General features: G+C 41.5%; 1 protein-coding gene across 16 annotated transcripts in view; it reads left to right on the forward strand.

The window, feature by feature from the left end:
- The window catches only part of RBMS1 (RNA binding motif single stranded interacting protein 1), a 239,176-nt gene that overhangs the window by 174,489 nt on the left and 50,828 nt on the right, over positions 1-13,859 (forward strand). For all 16 annotated transcript variants that reach the window (XM_070070773.2, XM_070070770.2, XM_051849537.3 and 13 more), the window contains exon 3: positions 13,425-13,483. In XM_070070773.2, the coding sequence (XP_069926874.1) occupies positions 13,425-13,483 (59 nt within the window). The remainder of the gene's footprint in view (positions 1-13,424; positions 13,484-13,859) is intronic.

Below are 13,859 nucleotides of genomic sequence, written 5' to 3' on the forward strand. Positions count from 1 at the left end.
GTTGCCAGCCACATGCCTTCACGCCGTGTGTCTCTATTCAAAATTCCCTCTTGAGTGACACCAGTCACAGTAGATTAGGGTCTACCCCAAGGGACTCATCTTAACTTGATTACATCTGCAAAGACTTTGTTCCAAAGAAGTTCACAGTTAGAGGTCCTGGGGCGCCATACGTGGGCATATCCTTTGCAGGGATGTGGTTCATCACATGACCACAGATGTTGGAGAATGGCAAGAGAAAAGGCACAAGAGTATGATTTCTTTGTGGGGTCAACATCATCCACTTTTCTCGGTGCAACCTAAGTTATAGTTATTCAGAGAACTTGAACTTGTGCCTAATCCAAAAACCCGGAGAGTTGCTAGAGCTGCTCATGTCTAAGCCAAGGCTTTTCCTAAATTTGTACAGTTGATTTTGCCTCTCTGGAAATTCTATGTGAGACCACTTTTCCCTGGTAAATATTTTTATATTGGCATCAGCCAAGTATTCATTCTAGCCTGTCAAAATGTTTTCAGAGTATGAATTCTGACATCTTACACTCACCACCTAGCTTTGGGACATGTATATGTTTGATAAATGTGCTACCAATTACCTGACTGATGTCTCTCTCTACAGTGTTTTTGATAGTGCTGTCCGTGGACAGAGAGCCCTGTGGCACATCCCCAGAGGCTCACATATGACCACGGTCACTGACCAGCAGTCTTGAGCTTAATTGCTTCCTAAGCCAGTTACCCACTCAGCCAAACCAAATTTTATCTTGCAAGTTTTCTTCATCTAATCCATGAGCATAAAGTGATTTTTGATATGGCTCAAATCAAAATATACTGTGTACTGTTCACCAGCCAGCCCTATCTTCCTCACCCTCTCCCAGAATAGGGATTTTCTGGTTTTTCTTAAGTGCTTGGAGATTTATTGTTTTCTTAAGGCTTCAACAGCAGGTGGAATGGAAGATACCTCCCACCTTGATCCCTTGGTCAACCAGGGCATTAGACTCCTTTACTGCTTGCCCTGGAGGACCTGCACATCAGTGCCTGTGTCTCGAGGTACCCCAGGTTGGTGGAGCACCTCCATGACCCCCGTCATCTCATCACAAGGGTCTGTACACCCCTCTCAACAAATACCTTTGCTTCTGTAGGTTGCACGCCAGGAGAATGCTCAGCATCTCTCCAGCGCCCAGCCCGGCTGTCCCCTGGCCATACTTTGCAGTTCTTAAAGGTTGAGCGAGAGCCTCTTGCATTTTCACTCCGTTTCAGGGGAAGACAAAAAGAACTTAACTGAAATCCCAAAGCCCTCTCTTCTCAGAGCGGCTTCCTCGAGGGCCTCTGTGCTTTACCTCTTGCCTCGGTGATATTAACATGCATGACCTGCTCTTGTTCCTTTCACAAGTTTCTCTAACCTTCTAGTTACCAATTCACTCCAGAATTTTGCTTCAGATCAGTGATATCCTTACCTGCCTTTAGATTCTGGAATGTAATTTTTATGTTCTTTAAAATAATCTGAATGGCATCCCTTAGCATGGCTCCAGTTATGCAAGATTTCTGAAAACAACCAAGATGGGAAAATTCTTACTGGGTCATGTAGATCAGAATCTCTTTGGGGCAGTGGTGGACGTTTTGGTACAACGTGTTAAGCTGTTGCTTGTGACACCTGCATCCCATGTTAAGAGTGCCCCTTCCAGTCCCAGCTACTCAGTTTCTGATCCAGATCCTGACAAGGGAGGGCAGGGAGAAATAGATATTGTCTCAGGTACTTGAGTCCCTGCCACCCAAGTGGGAGACCCAGATGGCAATCTTGGCTCCTAGCTTTAGCCTGGCCCACTCCCAGCTGTTGCAGGCCTTTGGAGAGTGAACCAGTACATGGAAAATCTGTTGATCTCTCACTTTCGCTCTGTCACTGTACCTTTCAAATAAATAAATAAGTAACTCTATTGAAAAAAAAAAAAACAGCTTAGAAGCTCTTTAGATCAGGCATTTGGTTCAGTGGTTAGGACGTCACTTGAGATGTCTGCATCCCATATTGAGATGCTTGGGTTCAAATCCAAGCTCTGCTCCCAGGTCCAGCTTCCTGCTGGGTGCGCCCTGGGAGGCAGCCAGGTGGTGGCTCAGGTAGTTGGGTTCCTGCCAGATGTGTGGGAGATCTGGATTGAGGTCCTGGCCCAGGCTTGGCTCACTCCTGGCTGTTGCAGGCATTTGAGAGATTCATATTCTCTCTTCTCTCTCATCTCTCTCTCTCTCTCTCTCTCTCTCTCTCCTCCTCTTCCTCTTTCTTTTCCTCCTCCCTCCTCCCCTCCCTTTCAAAAAAGAAAAAAAAATTAAGCAAAGGTAGTTCTGTTAACTCTGTCTCTGCTGCTCCCCCACTCAGGACAGGCAAAGGCGCATCTACAGAGTACTGTGGGTCTGAGCTCTGTTCAAAGTCAGGTTTATTCCCTTTGTCTGCGATGTGGTAATTGTGAAACTGGTATTAGTTTTCCAGCACTTGGTCTCTTTACTTACCTTTTTTTGAGTACAGAGATAATTCCTATCTGATTTTCTTAAGTTTTAAGACTAAAATTTTGGAGCTGCATTACTTACTCTGCCTTGGGAGCGATTGCACATCTTTATCTGCAGTATCTAAAGACAGAGCAGTTCAGAGGTAGACCAAGAGGAAATCAATACAGGAGCCTTATTTATCCTTTTCCATCAGCTCTGCCCTTAGAGCTGTAACCATTGTCACTAGTGACCTTTGAGCTTAGTATCTAAGTTTAGAAACGTCACCTCTGCCGGCTGGCTACGTGAGCAGTGACTTGCTTATACAGCTCAACCGTGTTTTTTGCTAGTGATTCATTCATATCATATCCCTGAATTTCTTAGAGGTGAAGTGAGTAAAATAGATATCATTTTCTTTGTCAGTCTGTTTTTCAGACTGGCTTTTCAAGGTCGTGGGGCAGCCAGGATTTATGACTTTAGAAAGGGAGGAATTGCATTTGGAAATCAATACGTGGGGGCTGTTTTGGCTCCAAGCCAAAGGTAGTGTGCAGTGCAAGAAATGTCCAGTTTGACTCCTGCCTTTTCAGATTGTGTCAGAATGAAGAGAAATTTCTAGGTAATTTTGCACACTCCATTTTATAATTTCAGATAACTGTTTTGCTTCAAAGAGCACGTTTACTTTTACTCTCTGTCATGCTATTCTTGTTTTGAATGAAGCAGTCATGGTTTTCAGTGTTGGGGTTTAATGCGTTCAATTTCTACAGACTTTAGCTTGGTTGTTTGGTTGTGTGCACAAGATTTCCAGTTTTTTTGTAAAAAGGAGCAACAAATTTATAGATACTTGAAAACCAATCTACAGACACAAATTCTGGACATTGTGGGTGCTTCCCTTAAGTGTCTACAGTTTTCTTTTTGCTATTACATTTTTTTTTTCTTAAGATTTGTTTTACTTATTTGAAAGGCAGAGTTACAGAGAGACAGAGGGAGAGACAGAGAGAGAGAGGTCTTCCATCCTCTGCTTCACTCCCCAGATGGCTGCAACAGCCAGGGCTGGCCCACATCAAAGCCAAGAAAGAACCAGGAGCTTCATCCAGGTCTCCCATGTGCATTCAGCGAGCCAAACACTTGGGGCATCTTCTGCTGCTTTTCCAGGCAATTAGCATGGAGCTGGATCAAAAGTGGGGCAGCTGGGACTCCAAACACCAGCCTCTTGGTACTACTTTTTAATTCCATCCAAAATTCCTGAATTACCTGGCTTCCCTCCTGTGTTTTTGCAACTTGAGATAAAATACAAGGCCATGCCCATTTTCTTAAGGCAAAATGTAGTATTTCCCCTCTCTCCATCACTGCTGATGTCTGTGCAATACACACTATAAGGGAAGGAAATCATGATGCCTGTTTGATTCCTTGAACCATCTGTGTTGAGTGGTTGCAGCATGCCAAAAGCCATGCAGAGAAAGTGACAAGGCGGTCCATCTGCCTTTCTCAACATCTTGCGTCAAAAGACCACGTTGGTGTTCCGGTGAGGTGATTGACATCAGTGCTCTCAGGTGATCAGAATCTTAGATACTCTTACTGTAGGGGCAACAGGAGAAAAGCATAATGTGTGTTGGTCATTGGTCATCCGTTATGCCTCAAGCACTGTGCTGGGCCCTGAACAACAGCCCTGTGAACGGAATGATAGCGTACCACTTTCCAGATGAGGGTAGACGCTGAGGCCCAGCAGTGACATCAGCATCCCAGAGCAGTCACCGGCCCGCTGAGCACCTGGGGACAGGTCGCTTGCATTGCAGCACTGTCTTCCTTCTACTAAAGCATTGTCTTCCTTATGATACCGTAGAGCCAGGTACTAAATAAGCGTGAAAGCGAGAGTATCAAAACAAAGGAACAGTCCAAGTTTTGGTGGGTGGGGTGTGGGGCATTGAAGAGGTATTCTTAGTGCATACATTCAGTTGAGAAATAGAAGACCACTTTCTATAATGAAATTGCCTTTGCTTTTACAGCTGGTCATTACTCGTGTTTGAGACTTTCAGGGATTCATTTTTATGATAGATAATATACATTTTACTTGCAAAATACTGGGCTTCATTTTCACATATTGTTTACCTCTGACTTATTAGTACTTGGAAGCACTAATTTGGGTTTGGCCATCTGTGACTGCATCCTTAAGTGCTGCAGCACAGTGGCGTGTGGCAAAAATATTGTCATAAGATAATGTAAACGACCTTTTGTGTGCTGTGTGCTCTTAAAGGACCATAAAGTAGTGTAAAGCTACTTTACCTTGATTGCGAATCATAATAGACTTGGAACTAAACTGTAATAGCAAATCCATATAATAAATCAAATGCTTTAGGGAGTGCGTTTTATTTAGAAGAGGTTACTTTTTTAATAGAATATGGCAAAAAATGTATTAGCCATTCTTAATGAGGTTGTTTCAGTGTTCATTCTACCTGAATTTTTTGTTCCAGGCATACGTGTAACAAACAACATCACTTCCTTCCTTTGTCTAGCATATGTAATGCATTCCCCGGTTTCACCCAGGAACGCTGGTGAGGCTGATTAGCAGGAATGGCTCTGCACTTAGTAGAGAAACGTTTATTAGTTCCCAAATCTGTGCGTAAATGACTGAGTTCACTGGTACAGTGAAAGGATACATTTATCTTAAAATTTAGATGTGAAAAATCAGGGATGTAGATGTGTATATTTTCTCTTAAAAAAAAAAAAAAAACAGTAGGTGGTCACAAACGCCCTGTAGATGCCTGTCCCATCAGCTCATGTGAGGTAAAGGTGAGACCACAGGAGATGCTTGGAGCGGCTGCTAAGTCATCTTATCACCTCTCATCTGCAGCTCTGGTCTGTACCTGGAGCTGCAAGACAACTCACTCAGGGAGCTCCTTGGATCTTTTTCTCCATCTTAGAGTTCCCAGAGTGAGCCGTCGGCTATGCATAGCACGGATACCGTGAATTATCTTTCTCAGATGTCACTTTGTGCATTTAAGGCTCTTTCCAGAAGTCCTGCGCCTTGGGTCCCTTCCACCCTTCGGAACCTTTCTGTTCTGCTCCCAGTTCTCATCATCTCTGCATTTTAATTTCTTGAACATGGGTTATTATTTGGGTATAAAAAGAAAAAAAAGTGGCACCTCTGTGCTAATCCTGCAAAAGGTTTTTATTAATCTTCCTAAAGTCTTGCTTTCATTATTTCCTTCTACACTGAAAACCTCCAGCTTTGTTCTGCTCCCAACCCCCACCCTCAACTTGGCACCCTCCAAATCATTTCAGATTTCATTTCCATTACTCCCACATATGTTTGCAGCTTGCATTTCTGTTTTCCCAGAAATCTTCCTAGCTCAACTTCATCTTCCTCCTTTGTGCCACTTCCATCACACAGGTCCTCATATTTTTATAGCCCTTTGCCCCCAGAAGATTGAACCCCTTGTGTGGATCTGAAGTATTTGTCATCAGTCGTGTTTGGTAAAAGGTACTGTAGACATGGATTTGACTGTGTATATCTTTTGTGTGATCCACTCACCATCAGCACCGGGTTTTCAGTTAGTTCTGACCTTTAGGCTTGCAATGACTTTTCATGCCGCACGTTCTCTTCCTTTAAACCCCAGTTTCAATTCCAGCTGCAGAAGGTATAGCTTTCTTGTCTCCATATCCCAGCAATCTATACACACAGGCAGCCTGCATTACTGATAAAACACAAGGGGCAGTTAGCTAATGAGAAGAATTGAGAAAAAAAAAAAAATTGTATGCTCCCAATATATTTGGATTGGAAGAGGTTTATAGGAACATTGAAAATCACCAGAGCGCAAAAAGTAGTCTTACCAAAATCTGTTTGATATTGTCTTGTTTAAAATTTTCACATGTCTCATAACTCATCTTCAAATGCTTCCCACTTCCTATATCGAGTAAAGAAAGAAAATATAACAAGCTGAACTGCTCAAGGTAGTGGGGATTTGGAAGAACACGGACAAATGATTCATTCTTTCTGTTCTAGGCTTTATTCTCCAACAGTCTTCTTTTAGCTAAAGAGTTGTAGTTTAGATTTTTGTTTTCTATCCCCAGTCCAGTCACTGTCAGAAGAGCTAAAGCAAATTTTAGGAAACAGCCTCCTTCTAATAGATCACTGGAAAAACAAAGAACCAAAAAAGACTAATTAGAAAACTGTGTATATAGTTTTGTGTGTATATATGAGGGGTGTATATGGGTATATATAATTTTTTTTTCTCCTAACATCTCTAAAATTACTAAAGGGATTTGGGCTTCTAGTCTCCAAATTCATTCCTACCAAATAGAAACATGAGCTCCTCCTTTTTTTTTTTTTTTTAAAGCCAATCATGTTTTCTCCTCACTGATACAGATGTTCAAGGGTGGGCCAATGTCAAGTCTTAGCGAAATTAACTGTCCCCAAGTTTATGCTTTACTCCTTTGGAGCTGTGCACATTCAAAGTGGGGACTGCTTTGAGCTTATGGAAAAATCTGGTGTGGTTGACCTAAGTTTCTGCAACACTCAACATGCTTGGTCTTTAAACTCCAGAACAAACTTCCTGCCATCTTTGTTTCTTATTAGCTGTGTGACCTGGAGGAGGCCCCTTATGCTCCACATCTACAGAGTAGAATACTGTTCCACCTACTAAAGAAAAGGCTGTTGTGAAAATTAAAATAATTGTCCTGAATCATGTAAAGAACAGTGCCTGGCATAGAATAAAAGCTATGTAAGCTGTTACTTTTATTATTCCTCTCAATTAACTCACTTTGTCATAAGCTTTCAGGTGTTCATGTTTTGCTCTTTCTTTGTTTTTGCTTTTCTTATTTCAACCCCCTGTCCCTCCTTCTTGCTGATTTTCTATTTGCACAGGCACATCTCTCACAGGATGCATGGGTCTCTGTTTGTCCTTCCAGAGCAGTCAACTGTTAAAACAAACACAAAGCATCCTATGTGCATGAGCAATATCCAGCCCTTTTTCAAACTCATGGTATCATTTTTGTTTACATTAGAAATATGTTGTTTTTCAAGCTGCATAAACGCTGCTTTTCCAGGTGTAATAATGTTCATAAAATATCTCAAAGTAATACAAATACTGCAAATGACCCCATGGTACCTTAAATGAATTTACAGCTGAAATGACCTCTACTCAAAGTAACTCATCAACCATGATCGCCATCTATTGGTGATGGTGGGAGCAGACTCCACTCTCCTTGGTTTGCAACTGGGAATGTCCAAAAACTGCACATTCCCTAGTAGAGAAGAATGTGCATGTGTGTGCATGCACACATACATTGGACAGACCAATGTGCACCAATGTTCATATCCAGGACTTCAAGTGATTTTAATTCTTTAACTACTTTGATGTGTTTTCAAATTACAGTAAGCATATGTTTCTTTTTTTAATTTAGGTAAATTAACAAAAAGGTAGAATTTAAGAGGGACTAAGTAACAGGAGCTGAGGAGAAAATTAATCTATATGTACTCAATGTAAACTAAAGTTTACTTCAATTTATTACTACATCAGATCAAAGAGGGGGTATAAATGGAGTTGGGGGAGAAACACATAACACTGTGGTACAAACTAAGGGAGTTTTAATAGATTCTAAGCCCAATTATCAGCCAAGTGCGCTTAGGCTGCTAAGTTTAAATGTGAATTTTTACTTGTTATCCTCTCTTTGAAATTCTAATTATTCCATAATGTAGGCTCTTAATTACTCTTTATCCTTTTACAGTCAGAGCTTCCTCTGGAGTGGATTAAGTACCCTTAGCAAAGAATATTGTAGTCTTTGTGGCCAGGGTGTGGCCTGAGCCTTATTACTTTCAAGGTGAACAGAACCCACAGAACCTTCATGGTCCCAGTTTTTTTCCATAAAGTGCTAGAGCTTGCTTGCTTGGGCATGCATCTCCCTGGTGTTGTTGCAGAGTGGATTCTGCTGGTAATGAGAGCTATTTCTCTCTCAGTCCCTCGGTGTCCCTGTTCCTTGGTTGTTTGAAGCAAGCTCCAAATAGGAAAAGGAGTGGTAACAATCTGGTTGCTTTATGAATTTTTACGCAGAGGCATTGGTAGGCATTGGTGGTTATTGTGGAATTAGACTGAATGCTAAGTATCTGTTAGGGCTGCCCCTCACCCTTTAGTAAATCTTTCTACAGGGAAAATGAGAGAGTTGGTTACCACTCTGAACCCTGCCACCCCTCCCCCCTTCCTCAAGGGACCATTTGGTAGATGGCTCTGTCTCATAATCAAGATCTCAGTCTTTCCTGGCCCTTCTGTCATGCCACCAGAACAGCTTATCCACAGAGGGCATTGGGCATAGTGGTTAAGATGCCAGTTAGGTTGCCTGTATCCCATCTCAAAGGCCTGGATTTGAGTCCTGGCTCTGCTCCTGACCCAGCTTCCTATTAATGTGTACCCTGAGAGGCAGCAGGTGATGAGGCTCAAACACTGAGGTCTTGCAGGAGTTCCAGGTTCCCTGTTTCAGCCTGGTCCTGTCCCTGCACTTAAGGGAATTTGGGAGTAGACCAATGGATGTGAGTGCCTTTCTCTTTCTCTCTCTCTCTCTTTCTTCCCCCTTCCTCTCTCTGAAATAAATAAATAAATCATAAAAACAAACAAACAAAAAACCTACTACTTACTGTGTACTTCATTACCATTGTAAGGTGGCCAGTTGCCAGAGAGCCAACTTACCAAGGCCTGAATGATTTAATGTCGTATCTTCTGGTTCTGGGCCCATAATTAAGCCTCTTGTACTGTGAACAGTGTAACTGAGTGCACAGCCCCACAGAGAAGATGCTTTCCAAAAGGGAAGGCCCTCAGCCCTTCAGGTGACTCCAGAGAAGCAACTTCGTGACTCCCTTTTTTGCAAGAGATCATGTGCAGTAGCTCCATGGACAGACAGGGACCTGTTTTCTAACTTTCTTTGATATCATGGTCTGTCAGTCTTAACCCACAAGTCATTATGGAAACCACAGTGGAAAATAAAATTTCAGAAATATCTCCTCTTCTACCCCAACCTCTTTCAGCCATGAGCCACACACTTGTTTCTCTCTTTTTAAATATGTGTTTATTTATTTATGTGTGTATTTATTTGAAAGGCAGAGTGATAGGTAGAGACACAGAGAGGAAAGAGAGATCTTCCATCCAATGCTTCACTCCCCAAATGGCTGCAACAAATGAAGCTGCAAGTAGGAAGAGGTGGAGATAAAAATCTGGTTCCTTTATGAATTTTTACTCAGAGATCTGTTACTCTTGTAGGCATTGGTGGTTGACAGCAGAGTTAGACTAATTGCTGATTTTCTGTAAGGGCTGCCCAGGTCTAGGCCATGCTGAAATCAGAAGCCAGGAACTCCACCTTAGCCTCCCTCGTGGGTGGCAGGGGTCCAAGTACGCTGGCCATCTCTGATGCCTTCCCAGGCACATCAGCAGGAAGTTGGATTGGAAGTGGAGCAACAGAGACTTGAACCAGTGCTCTGATATAAGATGCTCGTGTTATAAGCAGTGGCTTAACCTGCTGCACCACAACACTGGCCCCAGACATGCTTGTTTATTATGTGCAAAAAAAATTGCATGGGCTTGAAAAATTAATCTATCTCAGTATCATTTTGATCTCTGTTCATACTCTGAGTATGTAAAGAAAGCATTGTTTTCAAATCATTTCACTGATAAATTGCAGTGAGAACATAAACATGATTCCTTTTTGAGCTTTGGGACTTTAGACAATGTCTCGGACTCACAGCGTCTAAGAGCTTTTGTTTCCCCATGTGCAAAAATGAAAATAACACCACCTACCCTCATAAAATTGTTGTGAAGCTAAATGAGACTATACGTGCAAAGCGCCTGGCACAGTGCCTAGAACTTAAGTAGAAACTCACTAAATGGAATTCCCCTTCCTCATTTCTTATAAAATGGGTGAGAAGATTAGGGATGGTTTCATGGAAAAGAGAACGTTTGAACAGGTCCTTCAGCTTCAGGCATGGGTACAGTGGCATAATGGACAGATGGACAGATACTCTTAATATGGTGTTTAAGACAAAGTGAAGCAGTAAAGACACAGGTCCTCCTGGAAGGACCAGAGGGGACAGAAACTACTATGTACTTTTGGCATAAGGCCAGGCCCAGTGAAGGGAAGGAATGAATATTAGAAGCCTATCAAAGATAAAACTCAAAAGCAGTTGGACTGAGTTGATGATGTCTCAAGGACCTCAAGGTTGGTAGAAGGCTGGGGATATGAGCTCTTGGCATGTCCCCAAACAACTGCACCTCTTTTGATGGATCCATGCAGGTCACCACCAGATTCCACAACCCTGAATGATTTATGAAATTTAAAGAACAAATAGAACTTTTTCAAAAAGAAAAAGAAAAATCCTGTGAGTGTGACTATGCTATTGAAGAGAAGGTATATGGAAATTATATGGGGAGAAGACAGGGAAAGATGTGTTTGGGGTGTTGAGTGATATTGAATTAGATGTGTAACTTTCGTAAGAAAACATTAAGATATTTAAATAGAAAGGAGCGCCATCAAAGCTTTGGTGGCATTTTAAAAAACCAAAGGAGATATGGATGTCATCAGAGATTCATTGCATATAACTGCCCTGTATGGATAACCTATGGAAGGGAAAGGTTGAGCACCAAATACCAAATTCAATCAAAGTGCTCAGTGAAGAGGAAAAAGAAAACCTTAAAAGAGGGCTGAGAGGTAGAATGAAATCAGGAAATGCTGGGCCCATGAGGCAGAGAGAGGGGTGCCCTTGGCATAGATGTGGAAGTGAGGACTAAGGTCAGATGTAGCAGAGTTCAGAGACAGCCAGAACTATGGCAGGCATTTGGCATACCAGTTAATACACCAGTTAGTATGCCCTCATCCTACTTCAGAGTGCCTGCTTTCAAGTCTGCTCCTTATTCCAGCTTCTGGTATTGTGCACCTTGGGCATGAGCAGTGATGGATCAAGTAGTTGGGTCCTTGCCACCCCTGCGGAAGATCAGGATTGAGTTTCTGGCTTGTGGCTTATGTCCTGGCCCAGCTCTGGATGTCAGGGGCATTTGGGGAGCGAACCAACATATGGGAGCTTGCTCTCTATCTAACAATAATTGTAAAAACAGAGTCAAATCCAGAAGAGAGTGTGGCATGGATTATCAGTCCTGCCAAGAACCTTTTCTCTTTGCCCTCTCCCAATCTCCCTGTCTTTTCTTTCCCTTCATTGAATATTGAAAGCAGAACCAGAAGAATAGAAGGCCGCGCCTTTATCCTCTCCTAAAAGTCTTCTGTTTGATTTTCAAAAGGCCCTGAACTCTGAGACCTCAGGCAGAGTCTCAATCGCTGTGATTTTCAATCCTCTTATCTTAAATTGGAGACCTACCAACTTTCCTCCCTGCTTTTGAAAAGGTCTGAGGCAGGGATGTGATATAAAAATACTCAAATTGAAAACTTGTGCAAATGAGAGAGTGGAGAGCAGGTGAGTCTTCAACATGCAACCTAGGGTGATAAGTGGTTAATGAAAGGTGTTCTTTATGTCACTTATTTTTTCTCATTTGTGGATTAAAAAAATTTTGTTTTTTGGTGAGCTTAGTGATATGTGTTAATGTTGTTATAAATACTCAGAATCTCTACAGGAAGTCAAAGGTGTTTGTGTCGCTTTATGCCTCTTGGATATAATTGTCATGTGAACCTTAAATTTATCTTTACTTTCATGCCTAGTTAGTAATCATTTGATTACAAGATTACACAGAGTGAAAATGGGTAAAATTAGCTGGAGTAGAGTGGTGGCTCAAGCCATTTGTTTCTTCTAGATAAATACATTTCAGCTAGTTTCAGTGTGTGAAGAATTGACATCCATAATATCCCCAACAGTTTAAAATGCCACCCTTACTCTTCCTCAGACATTGAAGACTCTTCCTAGTCTTCAAAATCAATCATGAGAAAGTTAAAGTAGAGCAAATGCGGAACTTTTAAGGTTAAAATATAGGAAAGGCGAATTTTGGAATTTATCGTGTATAAATGAGGAAACTTGAATCTCAAATATATGGAATTACGTGCATTTTCCAAAGTCTGATTTTTAAACATTTTAAAAATTCTTTTTCCAAGGTTTCCCACCCCCTACCCCCCAATTTTTAGGCGAAAAGCATAATTACAGTGCTGTTTCTCTAGATCTGCACTCTGAGGGAGTGTGGGCTCAGTACATATATTCTGTCATTTCATTTTTAACAAGAGTGTGCTGAATGTTATGTTCTGCGTTCCGCACCCTCCGTCTTCCATGGCACATTAGGAATTTAAGCACATTTGCATATAAACCCTCGTGGAATCAATGATTGATTTATATTCTTGGTTGTCCATCTTTTACATGCATGTGCATACACATTAATTACTAGGTGGTTATTGAGCTAGAAATGGTGTTAATAAATATATTTACCAACAATTACGTAAGTTATCAGTAAAAAGAGCTGCTGTAAACCATTGTGTCCAACCTGTGCATGAGTGCGTGCACACCCACCCTTCCCTGATGCCCAGGAGCCATGCAGTGCTGTTCTCAGAACTGCAAAGAGTACCATGCTGCAGGCAGCTTCTCCCTGCTATGATGTCACAAAAGCTGTGTGGGTCACAGTACTTTCCTTTGGTAATTCTGTAGCCTCTCACTTGGCTCTGAACTTGACTACCAGACATAGGGTTATTAGAAGCAAATAGTTTTTACACAGCTCATAGTCCGTGTTTTTGTCCCAAGGTTGTCAGGTAAGTACATGTTCTTCAAAGCTAAACATCAAAATGTAATGGAAAGATTCAAATGGGAAAACCTAGCCATTCTGTTTTTGTTTTAAGTTTAGCTTTCAGAATTTTCATTTCCTGTCCTCTTAGTCAAAGAACATTTTGTACTTTAAAGTTTGTAGATGTTTTAAAAGTATGTGTAGTCTTTGGACTTAGACATTAATAAGAGTGTTTTTATAAATTCTTCTTCCTAATTTTTGAAAATTTTTCTTTTTTAGATATGGGAAAATAGTATCCACGAAGGCAATTTTGGATAAAACAACGAACAAATGCAAAGGTATGTTTTCTTGGCTGGTTATTTGCTAAATCATAGCTTTAGAGAACCGATGGAATTTTAAACCTGATCTTTGGATTCAAAACTGCCCTCATATTATTATATGTCACCCATTTCTGTCTTGTGCAACATCAGGGTATTGTTTACATTTGTCCCTGGTTAAAGTTTGGCTGGAAACCCCACAGCAGCCAGCAGTTTGCCAGGATTCCAGATTTGGCGCCAGTAGAGTTAACATTGAAAATACTGGTTGGCATTTAGCCCCTGCTTTTAAAGGGGGAGTAGAGTTAGAAAATAGCCTTTCTTTCCTGAGCCTGAGGAGATTAGAGCTGCTTACTGAAGACCACTGGACTGTACTAAAGAACTGAAAAGATTACATATT

Source organism: Oryctolagus cuniculus, chromosome 3 (genome assembly GCF_051225735.1).
Source record: "Oryctolagus cuniculus isolate XC-2025 breed Fujian yellow rabbit chromosome 3, ASM5122573v1, whole genome shotgun sequence".
Classification (NCBI taxonomy): Eukaryota; Metazoa; Chordata; class Mammalia; order Lagomorpha; family Leporidae; genus Oryctolagus; species Oryctolagus cuniculus.